Source organism: Neomonachus schauinslandi, chromosome 11, assembly GCF_002201575.2.
Source record: "Neomonachus schauinslandi chromosome 11, ASM220157v2, whole genome shotgun sequence".
Lineage (NCBI taxonomy): Eukaryota > Metazoa > Chordata > Mammalia > Carnivora > Phocidae > Neomonachus > Neomonachus schauinslandi.
In genome coordinates this window covers 24,614,186-24,629,537 of record NC_058413.1, presented here as the reverse complement: position 1 = coordinate 24,629,537, position 15,352 = coordinate 24,614,186, and the positions used below count along the sequence as shown (strand labels likewise).

Here is a 15,352-nt window from a genome sequence, read left to right as displayed (position 1 = left end):
AGAGCCAGCCACGTGAAGGTCATGAGGAAGAGAGGTCCAGGCAGGGGGCTCTGTAAGTGCAAAGGCCCTGAAGCAGGAATGAGTTTGGCGTATTTGAAGACCTGAAAGAAGATCAGGGATGCTGCAAAATGGAGTGTAAAGGGGAGAGTGGTATGAACTGAGGTCAGCCAGGAAAGCAGGAGCCAGATCCTGCATGGTGAGGGGGTCTAGATTTTATTCCAAGCCTGATAGGAATGAGCAGAAGGTTTCAACAACAGAATCATGACTGGATTTAGGCTTTTAAAGGATCACTCTTGTCACAGAGGAGAGAAGACAGCAGAACTGGCAAGAGTGGAAACATGGAATCCAGTTAGGAGGCCATGAGAGAATCAAGGTGAGAGATGATGGTGGTAAAAGGAGAGTAGTGGCATCAGAGTCAGAAGTGGATGTACTTGAGATTATTTTACATGTAAGAAGATAGATTTTGTGGGAGATGGAAAGATAGAAGGGGGGGCACCAGGAATGATCACTCACGTTTTTGGTCTGAACATTGTACATGTGCATTAGTGTTTCTGTTATTATTATTATTATAACCGGCCAGCAGGTCCTGGTTTGACTGGAGGAAAAGAAATCTATATATTTCCAAGCCTCCCTAGGGGCCTCTCCTAGGCATGTGTTGTGCTTGTCCAATCACTCCACCATTTTGGATTTTTGTTTTGGGAGAGATTTCCTTTGCATCCTGGATCTTGGAAAAGCTCCTCAGAAGCCCCTAAGGGGACCACTGGCCTGGTCCCTAAGGTGCTGAAATAATATGTGGCATTTAACACCTGCCCTTATCATCCCTGGCAGACACCACCTGAAGCCCCTTAAGCAGAATGGTGTGGCCCATCAGGTGTTCCTTATGTTAACCTCCTTCTAGAAAAGTCCAATTAATGAGCCTCACTCCCAACCCCAGATCCTCAAGGAATGAGGAGATCAGCCACTGAGGGCCAGCTTTTGTGAGGAGAATTGAGAAGGGGACCTGTTTTACTGGATCCTTCCAAGGCAGAGTGCTATATGTTGCCCCTCCTAGAGGACAGAGAGCCATCTGAGGAGCCAACTGGAATGTGGAAACCTCCATTAATCCATCCAGAAGATACTTATTGAAAACCTGTGCCCTTGAAGATTAGAGATTTCCATCACTGCCAACCTGCTTACCGGGCAGAAAGGAAAGAACTAAGTGGACAATGTCCCTAGAAATCCCAGAGGTGAGTGGGCCACACCACTTCCCTAGAGAGGAAAAGGAGAGGTATTTGCCAGGAGAGAGGAGATATACTGGAGGCAGGGAGAAGTTCTTTCAACATTTATTCATGCAACAAATATCTATCAAGCTCCTATGGTGTGTACTGCACCATCAAACATCTCAGCATGATGACATTTCGGCTGTTCCTGGCACTAAGATGCAGCAGTGAACAGTTCTCACAGAACAGGACTCTCTTGTGTTGTTTATCGAGAGTTACAATAAAACTGGGTCTGTACTTTGTACTATGACATAAATTAAATATTTGTGAGGACCTCAAAGCTCCTTAAGAAGAAATGGCTTATCTTCCACACCAGGGAGAAAATTGGTTTATTTGTTATGGGGTGGTAGTTGTTTTCTGAGAACATTAATGAAAGGAGCTGATGAGCACACACCCCAATCTGGAGTATAAATTCCTTGAAGATTGGATCTGTGCCTTTTATTTCTTCCCTTTCCTCCTGTAGAACCCAGTCACTGGGTGAATAGGAAGACTTGGTAAAGATTTGTGGGTGGATAGATTGCTATCAGTATTTTGCTTTGTTGGTATTAACCTTGGGTCAAAATTACCTAAGCCCACCCTCCCCTCCATTGTAGGGCAGTGAATGACAAATATATAATTGGCTATAGTTTTCCCATGGAATCGCCAAGAGGTCAAAAAAAAGGGGGGGGCTCAGTGTACATTTCCTGCTTTTTTTTTTTTTTAAAGATATATCCATTTATTTGAGAGAGAGAGCACGAATGCGTGAGTGCACGAGCACATGCAGGGGAGGGGCACAGAGAGAGGGAGAGAGAGAAACTCAAGGAGACTCTGTGCCAAGCAGGGAGCCCAACGGCAGGGCTCTATCTCATGACCCTGAGATCGGACCTGAGCCAAAACCAAAAGTTAGACACTTTCACCAACCGTACCACCCAGGCACCCCACATTACCTGCTTTTAAGAATAAACTGCTGATGGTTAGCCTGTGGTCACTAGGATCCAGGGCCCTCAGTCCTCTTAGAGGACTTATAACCCCAAACTCTCTAATTCTGACCCAAGCCCCTTACCTTAGCTGGATGATGAACCCAGGCTTGGCATGAATGGTCCATTCGCAATGAGCATTTAGAGGGTAGCTCTCCAACAAAATCTGACCCTTGGAGGCTCGCAGAACCTGGCCACATCCTGGGAAGAGAAGATTGGGGCATGGAAATGGGAGTCAAAAGGAAAGAGACGGTAGAAGGTCTCAAAGAGCCTTTGAACTCAACCCACACCCCTGAGAACAGAGTGGAGAAGGAAATTACTTTCTCAAGCACCTGGCAATATGCTAGGCAATTTGCATAGGTTAATTCACTTAATCCTCCCAACAGCTTAAAAAAAAAGGGAAGTAATATCATTCCAGTTTTCCAGCTGGGAAAATGCATAACAAGAGAGTTAAAGAAATAGCTTGTCTAGCCACTAAGTGACAACGGAGCAGAGATTCAAACCTGTGTCTGAATTGAAAGTCCAAGCCACTCTATCATCCTGCCTCTCCAAGACTGCCATATGCCAACCTGCTGACTCCGCCCTAAAAGGCTTTGGAAGTAGACACTGCGGTCTTTGTCTGAAGCCTCAAACTGCATAAGACCCCTGGTCTGTGTGCCCTAAAGGTCCTCTACCCCACAAATATGACCCCAAAGCAACTCTTTCCTGACCCCTTTCCATCCAGTTAGAAAATTTGTGTCAATTTGTTCTATATGTAATTATGTAATAAATGTGTCCCTGACGCATGACACCAAAAAGGGAAATGATCTCCAACCATTTGGACTGGATTACTGGTTTTCTGGGTTTTTTTTCCCTAGCTCCCAACCCCTTTTTTCCAAACAAATTCTTTTGAATGCCACCAATCAAAAAAACATGCACCCAAGAAGTTCTCCTGCTTGAGGTGTGGGGGTCCAAAGCTCTCTTCCCTTGCTATCACCTTGGTTTCCCTGAGTTACCTCCAAAGAATTGTCAAGAAAACCACTGGACTGAGTCATCATTAACTTACATCATATTTCCTAGTGTTAAGATAAGCACAGGTGTGTAAGATGCACCCTAGTTTTACAAAAGGGTTTGGGGGGAAATGTCTCAAATTGGTTTTATAGAAAAAAAATTATCTGGGCCATATAAATAAATGATATCTCCTACCAGAACTGCCAAACTATAATCCTTTGGCTGAATGTGGCTCACTGCCTGTTTTTGTGCATAAAGTTTTATTGGAGCAGAGCCATGCCCATTCTTAATGCCTTTTCTGTGGTTGCTTTCCAGCTACAGAGGCAGAGTTGAACGGTTCTGACAGGAGACAGCAGGGCCCACGAAAATATTTACTATCTGCTCCTCCACAGAAAAAGTTTACAGAAATCCAGTTTGACCTCTGTACAGAGGTCTGTACAGAAATCCAGTTTGACCTCATAAAGTTTAGATATGTAGTTATAGTCAGTAACCCCCCAAAAGTATAAATTCTCATTGTTTAAAAGAAAAGTATTAACATCAGTTGCTACTGCCCCATAGCCGGATGATGGTGGTGATCTTTCTACAACGTTAGGAAAAGAGCTCAAATTCCGCTTTTGACAAGCTGTGAGGTCTGAGGCTTGTTACTTTTGTGGAAACCACTGGTGGGTTGGTTGCGCAAGTCCTCTCTTCGTTTGGATTTTTATTGCTGCTGTCCTCGTCCGCCAATGGGAAGCACCATCCACTACTTTCCACCGGGGTTTCTTGTCTTGCTTGGCCTCGCTCTGCCATCCCTCTCTGCAATCCATTTCCCCAGTATTTGATTCTCCACACAGCAGCCAAAGCCACCTCTTAAATAAATAAATCAGATCACATTACTCTCTCGATTCAACCCTCCAAAGGCTTCCCACTATGCAAACACCTTCCTATAACGTCCATGGCTCTGCCTCACTGAGGGCCCAGGCCCACCCCCGCTCATCTGCCTCCTCACACAGCCCCAGCCACACCGGCCTCCTTTCCGTTCCCAACTCAGGGCCTTACCCTTGCTGTTCCCTTAGCCTGGAAGGTTTGACTTCTTCCACATCTCCTTTCTTTGGGAATTAAGTTCAACTGCCCTTTCTTCAAAGAGGCCTCCCTTGACCACCCAGCTACAGTGGACCTTTGTGTCTCTATAGTAACTGTCCTCACTCTATTTTTTCTTTTCTCCATAACACATATCACTAATTGAAATTATCTAGCTTATTTGCTTACTCTCTTTAGAGGAGCTGGGACCTTTTCTAGCTTGTACACCTAGAATGGAACCTGGCATGTAGCAGGTGCTCAGTAAATAGCTGTTGAATGAATGAATGATGATATTATCAGCCAGGCCAGGCACTGGCTGAAAGATTTACAAACGTCCTCTCATTTAATGCTCATGAGAAAACTCAGAGAACAACGTTCATCTCCCCATTTCCCAGAGATGGAACACTAAGGATGTAAGAATTTAGTGACTTCCTCAAGGCCAGATGGCCAGGAGGTCAAGACTGTAAGTGACTGTTTTAGCTGTAAAGCACTGGTTAAGAATGGAGACTTCAGGCGTGCCTGGGTGGCTCAGTCGTTAAGCGTCCTGCCTTCGGCTCAGGTCATGATCCCAGAGTCCTGGGATCGAGCCCCACATCAGGCTCCCTGTTCAGCAGAAGCCTGCTTCTCCCTCTCCCACTCCCCCTGCTTGTGTTCTCTCTCACACTGTGTCTCTCTCTGTCAAATAAATAAATAAAATCTTAAAAAAAAAAAAAAAAGGAGACTTCAGAGCCCCACTGCCCTTGGTTTGAGACTCAGCTTTATCTTCACCGGCTGTGTGCTTTGGGCAAGTTACTTCCTCTCTCGGAACCACAGGAAACCTGAGTCAAATGGGAATAAAGCTGACACCTACTTCATATGATTTTGTGAGGCCTGAATCAGATTATGGGTGGAAAGCCCTTAGCAGAGACATCAGTAAATGTTAACTCTTGCTGGTTGATGGCAGAGCAGGGATTTGAACTTGGATCTGTCCAGTACCAATGCTGGGTCTTGGCTGGTACACTCAACTGTCTTGGGGGCTTACTGATCCAGCCCTGTCCCATACCATTTTGAAGCAGCAGGATTCTTCCACCCCACCGGAGAGATACACTGAATCTCCCTGCCTTCCCCATCCCGGTCCCATTTTCTGAAATGCACGTTCCTTCTTCCTGCACACCTCACACGCCATCGCCCTCATCCACCCATCTGCTGGCTACGGAAGTGATCTTTGGGTGTGAGAGACAAAAAAAGAAATCTTCCTGCACAGCCTCCACCCTTTGGGGACTGGCAGCTTCCCAGCCTGCAAGGTGTTAAATCCCAGCTCCCACTGCAAACCTCCTGCAGGGACCCCAAGTTAGAACCAGCAGCAAATGCTGCCAGTCTGCTTCCCTGCAAATGGAAACTGGTCTCAGACAGTAGGGAAACTGGACCTCTCCTCATGTCCTGGGGGAACTGGTGCCCATCCCTGTCAGGTCCCCTTGGCAGGACCATTCAGGCTTTAGCCAGACCCAGGATCTCATGCGGCCTCTGGAGAGGTTAGGGCCACCATTCCCATCCAGGTGCTGGCCCCTGGCCATGCGAGATGCTAGACCCCTTGTTCCGGGGCTGTCCTTCAGAAGTAGCCAGGATTCCAAATCACATGCCACAGCTCAGTTCTTCACGATGTTTTCCTTCTCACTCTAGGTGGGGAAGGGAAGAACTGGCCCCAAGACGGTGGACAAGTTCCAACCAACCAGACACAAAGAGGCCACTTCTCAGAAATGTGCTTGGGGGAAGGGTATAAGGCACCAGGAAGAGAAGGAAGGAGCCCTACTCCCTTCCCACGTCAAGGGGCTCCTTCAGCTCCCTGTCCGCTCTTGTCTCTTCTCGGGGAGCTGGTGGGTCCGGGTGCAGGGCAGACTAAGTGCACCTCTCTGTCTAGGACAGAACAGTGAACACAGATGAGTGTCCCCGCCAAGGAAGTACTGGTGGCCAACCAAGCAGGTGGTCCTGAGTCTGAAAGACCAGAGCAGGCAATGGGCCCAGAAACGTGCTCAGATTCCCTGACAATGTCTTGCTGCGGGGGAAGTGGGGTGTGTGTGTGTATATGTGTGTAGGGGGTTTTGCCAGGGAAGCCAGACTCTCCCCTGAGCTCTCAGATCCTGGACTCATCTCCAGCCCTACCACCCCCCGACCCTTCTCTGTTGCTACAAGCCAACATAGGAGAGGCAGCTAGACAGACCCTGCTTCTGCAGAGCCGAAGGGAAATCTCCATTAATTTCTAAACTGGCAAGAGAGCTGGAAGGTTCCCAACAAAAATGAACACCCCAGCATTCAGACAAAAGTCTCGCTATCTCCAGCATGGGGGATGGGGAGGGAAGAGCAAGAGACAGACACAACACACTTTAGAGACGTGGTTGGGTTTTTTTTTTTTTTTTTAAACTTTCCTCTTAGGGGTGGTGAGGGGGAAGGACTAAAGAAAGCAAGCATTCAGACACAGAGACATTTGCATTTCCTTCCCTCCTTCAGAGATGACTTGGAAGCAGGACTCACAATGATTAAGGGGCAGTTCGTGAAGCCAGGCTGGGTCCACACTGCCATTCAGCCTTTGACTAGCTGTGTGACCCCAGACAAGTTCTCCAGATTCTCTAGACCCAGGCTTCCTCACTGGAAATGAGAATAATACTAGTACCTTCCACCATGTTGCTGTTTTCTTTTTTCTTGTAAGGATTAAATGAGATAGATATTTATGTAAAGCAATTAGCACAGTACCAGATACATAAAATGCTCAATAAATGGTAACTAATGGTGTTATTTCTCTTGAGTCTTATCTGGATCTGAGACACTATTTTGGTACAAGACTCATGGCGGACATCCCATGTTCTGACCTGCTGCTCCACGGCTCCTAGGACAGTATGTGAAGGCACTTAGAACAATGCCTGGTTCATAATAAGTGCTAAGAGATGGCTTTTATCAGGGGCTCAGGTCTTAACCTGGAACAGTCACATGTCCAGGAATAATTCCATGGCTCACCCTATGATATGGCCTATAATCCCAATTAATTTGATACTTGACAGTGATTGTTTTTTTAATTGTTTGCCTCCCCCATGATGTGAGAGCAGAGACCTTGTCTGTCTTATTCATCCCTTTACAGGCATGGAGCAGGTGTTCAGTTAATTGTTAACTGAATGACTATGCCAGATAAAATCAAACATCTCCCTGCTCAGTCAAACCATTTTTAAAGCCCCTCCTCTTTGTCTCAAGTGGTCTGTCCACTCAGGTGAAATAACTGGCCAGCAAGAAACAGCATCTACCACTTTGCTGCAGAAAATCTGTCCTCCCCAAAGTCATCAGAATCTTTGCAAAAACAGCAGAGAGATAATGGAGCCAATGCAACTCAAAAGGGGCTTGGGTAGCACAGAGAATTCTGATTTCTTCATAAAAAAGGATTTCAGTCCTTTTTCCCTGAGCTTCAGTTTGGTTGATTTCTATTAAATCTGTGTTTAAGTTCCCTGATCCTTTCTTCCATTTGACCAATAGGCTGTGAATCCCCTCCAATGAATATCTTAAGATCTCAGATAGTATAGTTTTCAGTTCTGGAATTTCCATTTGGTTCTTTTTAATACTTTCCAAATCTATCCTGAAATTTCTCATCTCTTCTTCCATTATACCTTTTCCTATAGAACCTTTAGTATATTTATTTTAGTTATTTTTTTATTTTATTTTTTTAAGTAAGCTCTACACCCAACATGGGGCTCAAACTCATGACCCTAAGATCAAGGGTTACATGCTGTACCAACTGAGCCAGCCAGGTGCCCTATTTTAAAGTTTTTTTAAAAAATTCCTTGTCTGAAAATTCCAATATTTGATCATGCATGGTCTATCTTTTCTGATTGATTTTTTCTCTTGACTGGAGGTTATATTCTCTTGCTTCTTCACAACAGAAAATATATATTTTTCTTTTGATTGGTAATATCCTTTCCTCCATTAGGCAGGGAGGATGAGGACTGATCATTTAGATCCAATCAGAAATTAACCTAGTATGAAGCAAGACCGAAGCTGATTCTTCTAGAGGGGTCTTGAAATTCAAGTATCAGAAACCTAACAAAATCCATCTTTGATTTTCAACAATCTCCGAAATCCCCACCCAACTTCCTATACCTCCATAATTGTAAGACTGGGAAACTGTGAGTTTTAGAGGCTTTGAAATCACCAAGTTTTTGAAGCTGCAAAATGACAACATCCCAAGATCTTCTGCTTTCCAGTCTTGCCCTAGTCTCTGCTTGCTCAGCACAAATTTATTGAAGAGAATACTTGGTAGAAAGGAATGTCTTTACTCTGGGGTCTCCTTTAGATGTAAGTTCAGCCACCCACCCACAGATTATCACAAGCCTGGCTAGCCCTGCCTCCTTCTCTGGTTGATCCCGCCCTTCACTGCCCTGCCCTCAGCCTCATAGCTGGCCCCTGGTATGAAGCATCCTGGATCACTACACAGGAAGAACTTACTCCTCTGGAGTTCAGATTTTTTTAGATTTTGTGTTCACGGATACTTGATGGTTTAAAGAAAACTGAATTTTCCTTGGTTTATCAAGTGATTTCTTGCTGTTTGAGCAGCTAGGAAGGTCTTTTTCATGTTCTCCTACACCTTAGCCAAGAACTGAGCAATGATTAAGGAGTTCTTTGACAACACTAAATCCTCTGCAAAGGCTCAGACATGAATTCCCTGCAGTCAGAGCTTCAGCTATATAAACTATTATATATATATATATATATATAAATACATATAATACGTATATATATAATGTATATAATTCTCATATAATTTTATATGAAATGTAAAATGTTATTTACCATACAATCCTTGTTCTGGGAAGATTACCTCCCCATGTCCAGTTTATACTATCTTGTCCCTAGGGAATTCTACTTTATTATTTTTCCTCTCTGGCCCTACATTGATTTTCTTCTCAAACAAGAAAAAGAAAAGGAAGAGCTCACTTCATGGCTCTGAGTTAGTAGTAATAAGAATAGTGGCCACCATTTATTGAGCCTTTACTATGAACCAGGCTCCATATTAAGGGATTTACAGACCGTGCTTCATTTAACCCTCACAAAGATCCACAGAGGACCACCATTATTATCCCATTCTGTAAATGAGGAAACTGAGATTTATAAAGATTGAGTAACTTTGCCCAAAGTCACAGAGGGAATAAGAGATTCAAATCCAGATCCTACTGGTTCCAAACCCAGCGGTTAACCACCATATAATACAGTCCCCAATTTGGATCCACATGGGCCTCGTTCCTTTCCTGGAAGTGTCAGGACACATAAGTCCAGGACAAGATGAGCCAGTTTTCAGTGACTCCTCCCAGATGATTCTATGGTTCCCTAGGAAGACAGCTCCATACATCAGTAACACACAGCTTTGTGGGCCTTTCGCTCTATCTCTCTCTCTTTAAAATTTGCTCTTGATCATTCCCCATTATGGCTCAAGGACCAGCCTACACAATCCTCTCTGATATTCTAGCCCCACATTTTTAGGTATGGCTCATGGCCAGCCCCTCTGCTCTATCCAAAATATGGCTAAGAAGATAAAATATATTAAGGGTCTATAATTTCTCCCCATAAATCCTCTCTCATCTGGGTTGACTTGCTAACCTTCCAACCCCTAAATTCTCCATAGTCTCTAAGTCTGGGTCACTGAAATGTGAGCTGGAAGTGTGGCATCCTGGGTATCTCTTAGGCCCTCTCATTGCTCATCTCATTTTGGTGGCTAAAACACAGCCTGAGGGCCACGTTAAATAAGCTCCACTCTGAAGCTCAGTGGACTGGTTCCACTTAAGACATCAACTTTCCATTTATGAAGCTTTGGGAGGAAGCCTTGATTTTGACTTTAAATATCAGTGCCTCTCATAGCCAGCATCCAGATCCCAGTTCCTAAATACTATTCCGCACAAAAGGAACCAGGATTCATAGAGAAATGGCTGGTTCTAGGACCTGGACACAATCAAGGTGAACTTGAAACATTTCGGGGGGAGGGGAGCAGAGGGAAAGCAAGCAATTGCCTAAAGAATGATGCTGTAGAGCTGGCTTGAAGGGTAATTCTGGGACCATTTGAGCATCAAAAAGAAAAATGATGATAACATTACAAAATGTAGAAAAAAAATTTAAATTCATGAGTTCATAGTGCCATAAAAGAGAAAGTCAGATGTGAGAAAATGATTATTGGTGGATCCAAGTGAAGCGTCTATGAATGTACTGTTCTTTCAAATCTTTGTAAATATAACATTTTTCAAAATAAAAAGTTGGGGGAAGGAAGAAAGAATCAGCTCCTTTCCGAAGCCTGGATATTCTGAACTTACTAAACCAATCTTCCTTGGGCAAGAGGACGTGAATAAAGTCCTCTCCTGGGCTCAGTGACCTCCAGCCCTTCTCCTCTTATCTTGGGTAATACAACCTGCCAATGGTTAAAAATGAATCAATCACACAAGGGGTTCTAAGACTGTCGTAAGTTAGGCTAATGCTAATTATCACAAAGATTTGTCAAGGACAGGGAGCAAATACAGGGGCTCTAACATTTGCTCAGTACTGAAAGCTCTATAATTAAATATAAAATAGTCTGATCCTCTCTGGCATTTGCCTGTCGCTTCTGCTTCCCAGGTTCTATATGGCACCCAAGAAAAAATGCCAGGGCTCCACAGATGCTACTCAGCAGGAAGCCGTCCTTCAGGATTAAACAGCCAGAAAGGATCACTTGAGTGCCATCTACCGGCTAAATGCTTGCACTGCCTCAGCCGGGAACAGGCCGCCAAGTGTTCAGCATCCTATTAACAGAGGCAGGAGGCACAGGGTGCAGCCTCAGGCAGGCATTCAACAAAAGGGGAAATGAATTACTTCCTCCTTTGATTTCCCCTCACATTTATTCAATGCCAATATGAGGTGCAGGTGATCAGAACCTAATCCCATCATTCTGATTGATGTCTTCGTATGGTCCAGCCCTGTTTCCATAGATGGACTGTAAACTCGGTGAGGGCTCATTGTTCTCCCTGATGACCAACCCATAAGAAATGCTCCATAAATGCTTATGGCTGGGATCAAATAACACACAGTGTGTGCAAAGAGGCTTTCAGAACAAGCATAGTGAAACTGAACAAGCGTAACTGAACCAACGCAGAATGAGAGAGGAATCTGACCATTATTCTGTTTGTTTCGTAGCACTGACCACATTCCAATTTTTTTTTTTTTTTTTGGTCTCTCCTCTCTAAATTGCAAGCTCCAGAATTGCAGGGACCACGTCTGTCTTGCCCATCATTGTACGTCCAGCACCTAGGAGCATCATTCAAGAAATGTGTTTTGAATGGATGGGTAGAAAAAGGAATAATGCTCTCTGTTCTCTTTCCTAGGGACGATGACCAGTTGCCTTGAGCCAGTTCTGCTATCCTCAAGAAAACCTTGATTCTAGACATGGACACCATCACTATCCAACCAGTCAGACTCCATATACAGCCAACTTTTACCCGGAGGCCAAACCCAGGACTCAACGAATGGGTGTTACTGGGAAAGGCACATGTACAAGATTTCCCTGGGCGACTGCTATCCTCTGTCTTGTTACTACTTGCTTTAGCACTCTCCTACAGGCGAATATTCTTCCCTTTCTCTGCCCTGTCCCCCTCCTCCTTGGGATGGGGTATACTTCCCTACTTGACTGATCTGGGGCTCGGCCAGTTCGTGGATATGATGTGAGCAGAGGCCTTAAATGTGCCCGTGTGTTTGGCTTGGCCCCTAGTGTTTTTGCCACCCACCCTGAGAAGAATATGTCCCAAGGAGCTGCTCTTCTTTGGGCTAAGCCCTGAAGCTGGAGTGCAACACAGGCTAACCCAGCTGAAATCAGCTGAACCCCAACTAACCCACAGACCCATGATAAAGGAAAATAAACAGTTGTCCTTTTGAGATGGGTTTGTTACACAGAAGAAAAACGACTGGTATAGATGAGCACATTCTCACCCCTTCTCCCGAAAGCTTTCACTTGGAAATTCTGTCCTATGACCATAACACTCCTCCTGCCTCCGTGTTCAACTACTTTATTACCACTCCGCCTACTTTTCCATCCCACTGACACCGCCAGTCCTCTCCCTTCTCCAGGCTCTTTCTGGTCTCATGTCCTCCCCAATCGGGACAACCATGTCTCAGCCAACTCTGGGATCCACCAAATGACTGGTTTTATTCACCTCTGCTCCCATGCTGCTAGAGAGCACTGCCCCACTGGCCAGGCGGCATCACCTCTACAGGAAATCCAGCCTCCACTGGGTCCTCAGTCTTGCTTGGACAAGCTTTAATTTATCATGAGCTGGTGCCTCTCCTTGGTCCTCCCGTGGCCGTCCCAAACCTCTGGTATTCTCAAGTGGCAGCCATACATCCACTCTTGCTCTCAGCAGAGATTTCGCTTCCCACTGGGGGCCCTACCAGCGGAGGTAGGATGCTACCGTGGTTAAGAACAAGCCGTCTCGAATCACAGACACTTCGGCATCTTCCTGTTTTACCCACAGATGAGCAAAGGCACAGCTCCGCCATCAGCCCCTTCCGCAACTTCTCCTGTCCCTGCCTCCCCAGGATTAGCTGCTCTCCGGTCTCTAGTCTGGAGCACTCAGCCATACCCTAGTTCCCAGCCTTTCCATGGCTTCTCAGTGCACTTAGAATAACGCCTAAACGCTTTACCGACTTTCCCTGCTTCTAAGGTCATGGGTGAGCCGACGCCAGCAGATGGCTCCACCCCCTACCACAACCCCGTTCACTCAGACCGAAAAAGAGCCACCTCCCACATCCAAAGGGGAGAAAACCCCAAAGTTATCTCCTATACCACAAAGGTCAATGTGAAATCTAAACCTGTGCATTATATCTCTAGTTATGTCTTTCTTAAACTTTCACTGAAAGTAGTTTTATTTCTGGACCACCCACCAGCTTGGCAATTAAGGAGCATATAGAATAATAATGACATATTTATTGCATTAGTTGAGCTTTTACTATGTGCCAGACAAAGCATTAAGTGCTTCACAGGCATTATCTCACCGAATTCTTGAAACAACCCTATGAGGTAGCATTATTCCCATTGTAAAGAAAAGGAAATGAAGGTGAGCAAGGTTAAATGACTTGGCCAAGCGCACAATGCTAGTGACTGGCAAAAGTATAAAACCCAGGTGTGTCGGTGGCTCAGTCGTTAAGTGTCTGCCTTCGGCTCAGGTCATGATCCTGGAGTCCTGGGATCGAGTCCCATATCAGGCTCCCTGCTCTGCGGGGAGTCTGCTTCTCCCTCTGCCTGCTTCTCCCTCTGCCTGCCGCTCCCCCTGCTTGTGTTCCCTCTCTCGCTGTGTCTCTCTCTCTCTGTCAAATAAATAAATAAAATCTTTAAAAAACCCAGGTGTGCAGCATTCCAGAGCTTGGACTCTTGATCCTTATGCTATACCATCTCCCGGAACAGCTGCCAAAGGAAGACCAGGGTTAAATCCCACAGCTAACCTACCTAGAAGATCATCTACCAACTACTAAATTAAGTTTTCTAGAACCCGCCGAAAATGACTTTGAAGTTTTAGAGCTGCAACCAAGACCAACACTTTAAAAAATTATCTGTATTCTGGTTAATTTAACTCCCAGGTTCATCCGAAAATACCAATACACCCCTTCTCCTCCAGGCAGAGCTCAGGTCCCTGGCTGCAAACCACACAGCTCATCCTTTGCCTGAAACTCTCGAAACTCATAGCATTTTGCTACAGGTTGGATCAGGCAAAGAACACCAATAGTACTCCATCTTCCATCTCTGCACACTGGAAATATCATTCATAAGACGGAATTTGCTCAGACTGTCAGCTCATCCTGGTTGCTTCTGATTCAAACAGGGAGCATGTAACATAGGCTTAACAAAATAACAGTTTGTACATTGCTCCAGATCCAGACTCTCAGAGGGATACTCACCGTTGGGGCACTGCGGAGGGGAGTTTGAAACTGAGAGGTTAGATTTCCACTCTATATTCAGAGGATTACTGAAACTCAGAGGGGAACCCTAATAAAGATTAAGTAATTCTTAGAGAAGAGGTCGAACCCAGAAAGAATCCCTTTTCTGGGATAAGTGGCATGCTGACAATTTGATGTGGGTTCCAGGAATTGAACTCAGGAGTCCAGAAATTTACCAATAGAAATTCAGATTGAAAACACACTCCAGGACTTAGCATATTTAAAGCCTTATTCATTGCTTGCTGACCACTGCTAACATACAACTGCTTCTGGAATGGACACGAGGCATGCTGTGTGCAGAATGTCTTGGCCGCTTGGCTGCAATTAGGAGAAAGGAGAAGATTTAAGAGCAGACATAAACCTCCTGTCGCCAATTCCAAACAGATGTCCACAATCCACACCCAGCAAATGGAAACACGTCTTTCTTTTTTATAGTCTTACCTAGAAAGCCCTCTGGCCAAAGCTTTCCAGAACTCAGATTCCAACCAGCTAAACCTCAGTCTGTTGCAAGCTGAGCCTTGAAAGCAGCATGTACCAGAGGGGGGAGCTGCCTTGGGGTCTACTTACGCATGCAGTCTCCTCCGTACCAGCCCGCGCGGCACTCTGCGCAGTAGACCCCCTTCACGTAGAAGTCATCCAGCGTGCCCCCCCACGAGCCATTTCGGCAGGTCTTGCAGTTTTCAAAGATGGTACAACCTGAAACATGTCCCAGCACAAGGATGTTAGATTATGCACTTGCAGGTTCTGATGGGCGGCATGTGAGAGCAACTGGACCTTCTCAGGGCCTCACCTCCACCGAGGGCCTCTGCCCCTAGAAAGGTGCCAGAGCCCTTGGGAAAAAATGCTCATTCCTAGGAAAATGCCAGAGTCACCAGAATTCGCAGCGAGGAGTCTAGGAGGATGGTCTGAACCATCTTCCAAGTCAGTGGCTGATGTTCCACATGCTTATCATGGAATATTGAGAAAATTCAGACAAGCAAAGAGCATGAAATTAAAAATACCTAGAGGTCCATCACCTGGGAACAACCACTGGGAACACACTCTCTCTGTGTATACAGAAAAACAATTTTTTTAAAAATTAGACTTATGCTATATACTGTACATTCTGTTTTTGTCACTTACTTTTTCAGG

The 15,352-nt window shown here is 45.3% G+C and overlaps 1 protein-coding gene across 3 annotated transcripts in view; it reads right to left on the bottom strand.

Annotated features, from left to right (window-relative positions):
- PAMR1 (peptidase domain containing associated with muscle regeneration 1) overlaps positions 1 to 15,352 on the bottom strand; it is a 53,106-nt gene that overhangs the window by 32,311 nt on the left and 5,443 nt on the right. For 2 of the 3 annotated variants that reach the window (XM_021684744.1, XM_021684743.1), the window contains exons 2-3: positions 14,789 to 14,917; positions 2,302 to 2,416 (exon numbers count right to left, since the gene is read on the bottom strand). In XM_021684744.1, the coding sequence (XP_021540419.1) occupies positions 2,302 to 2,416; positions 14,789 to 14,917 (244 nt within the window). The remainder of the gene's footprint in view (positions 1 to 2,301; positions 2,417 to 14,788; positions 14,918 to 15,352) is intronic. The other variant, XM_021684745.1, reaches the window with a different exon arrangement.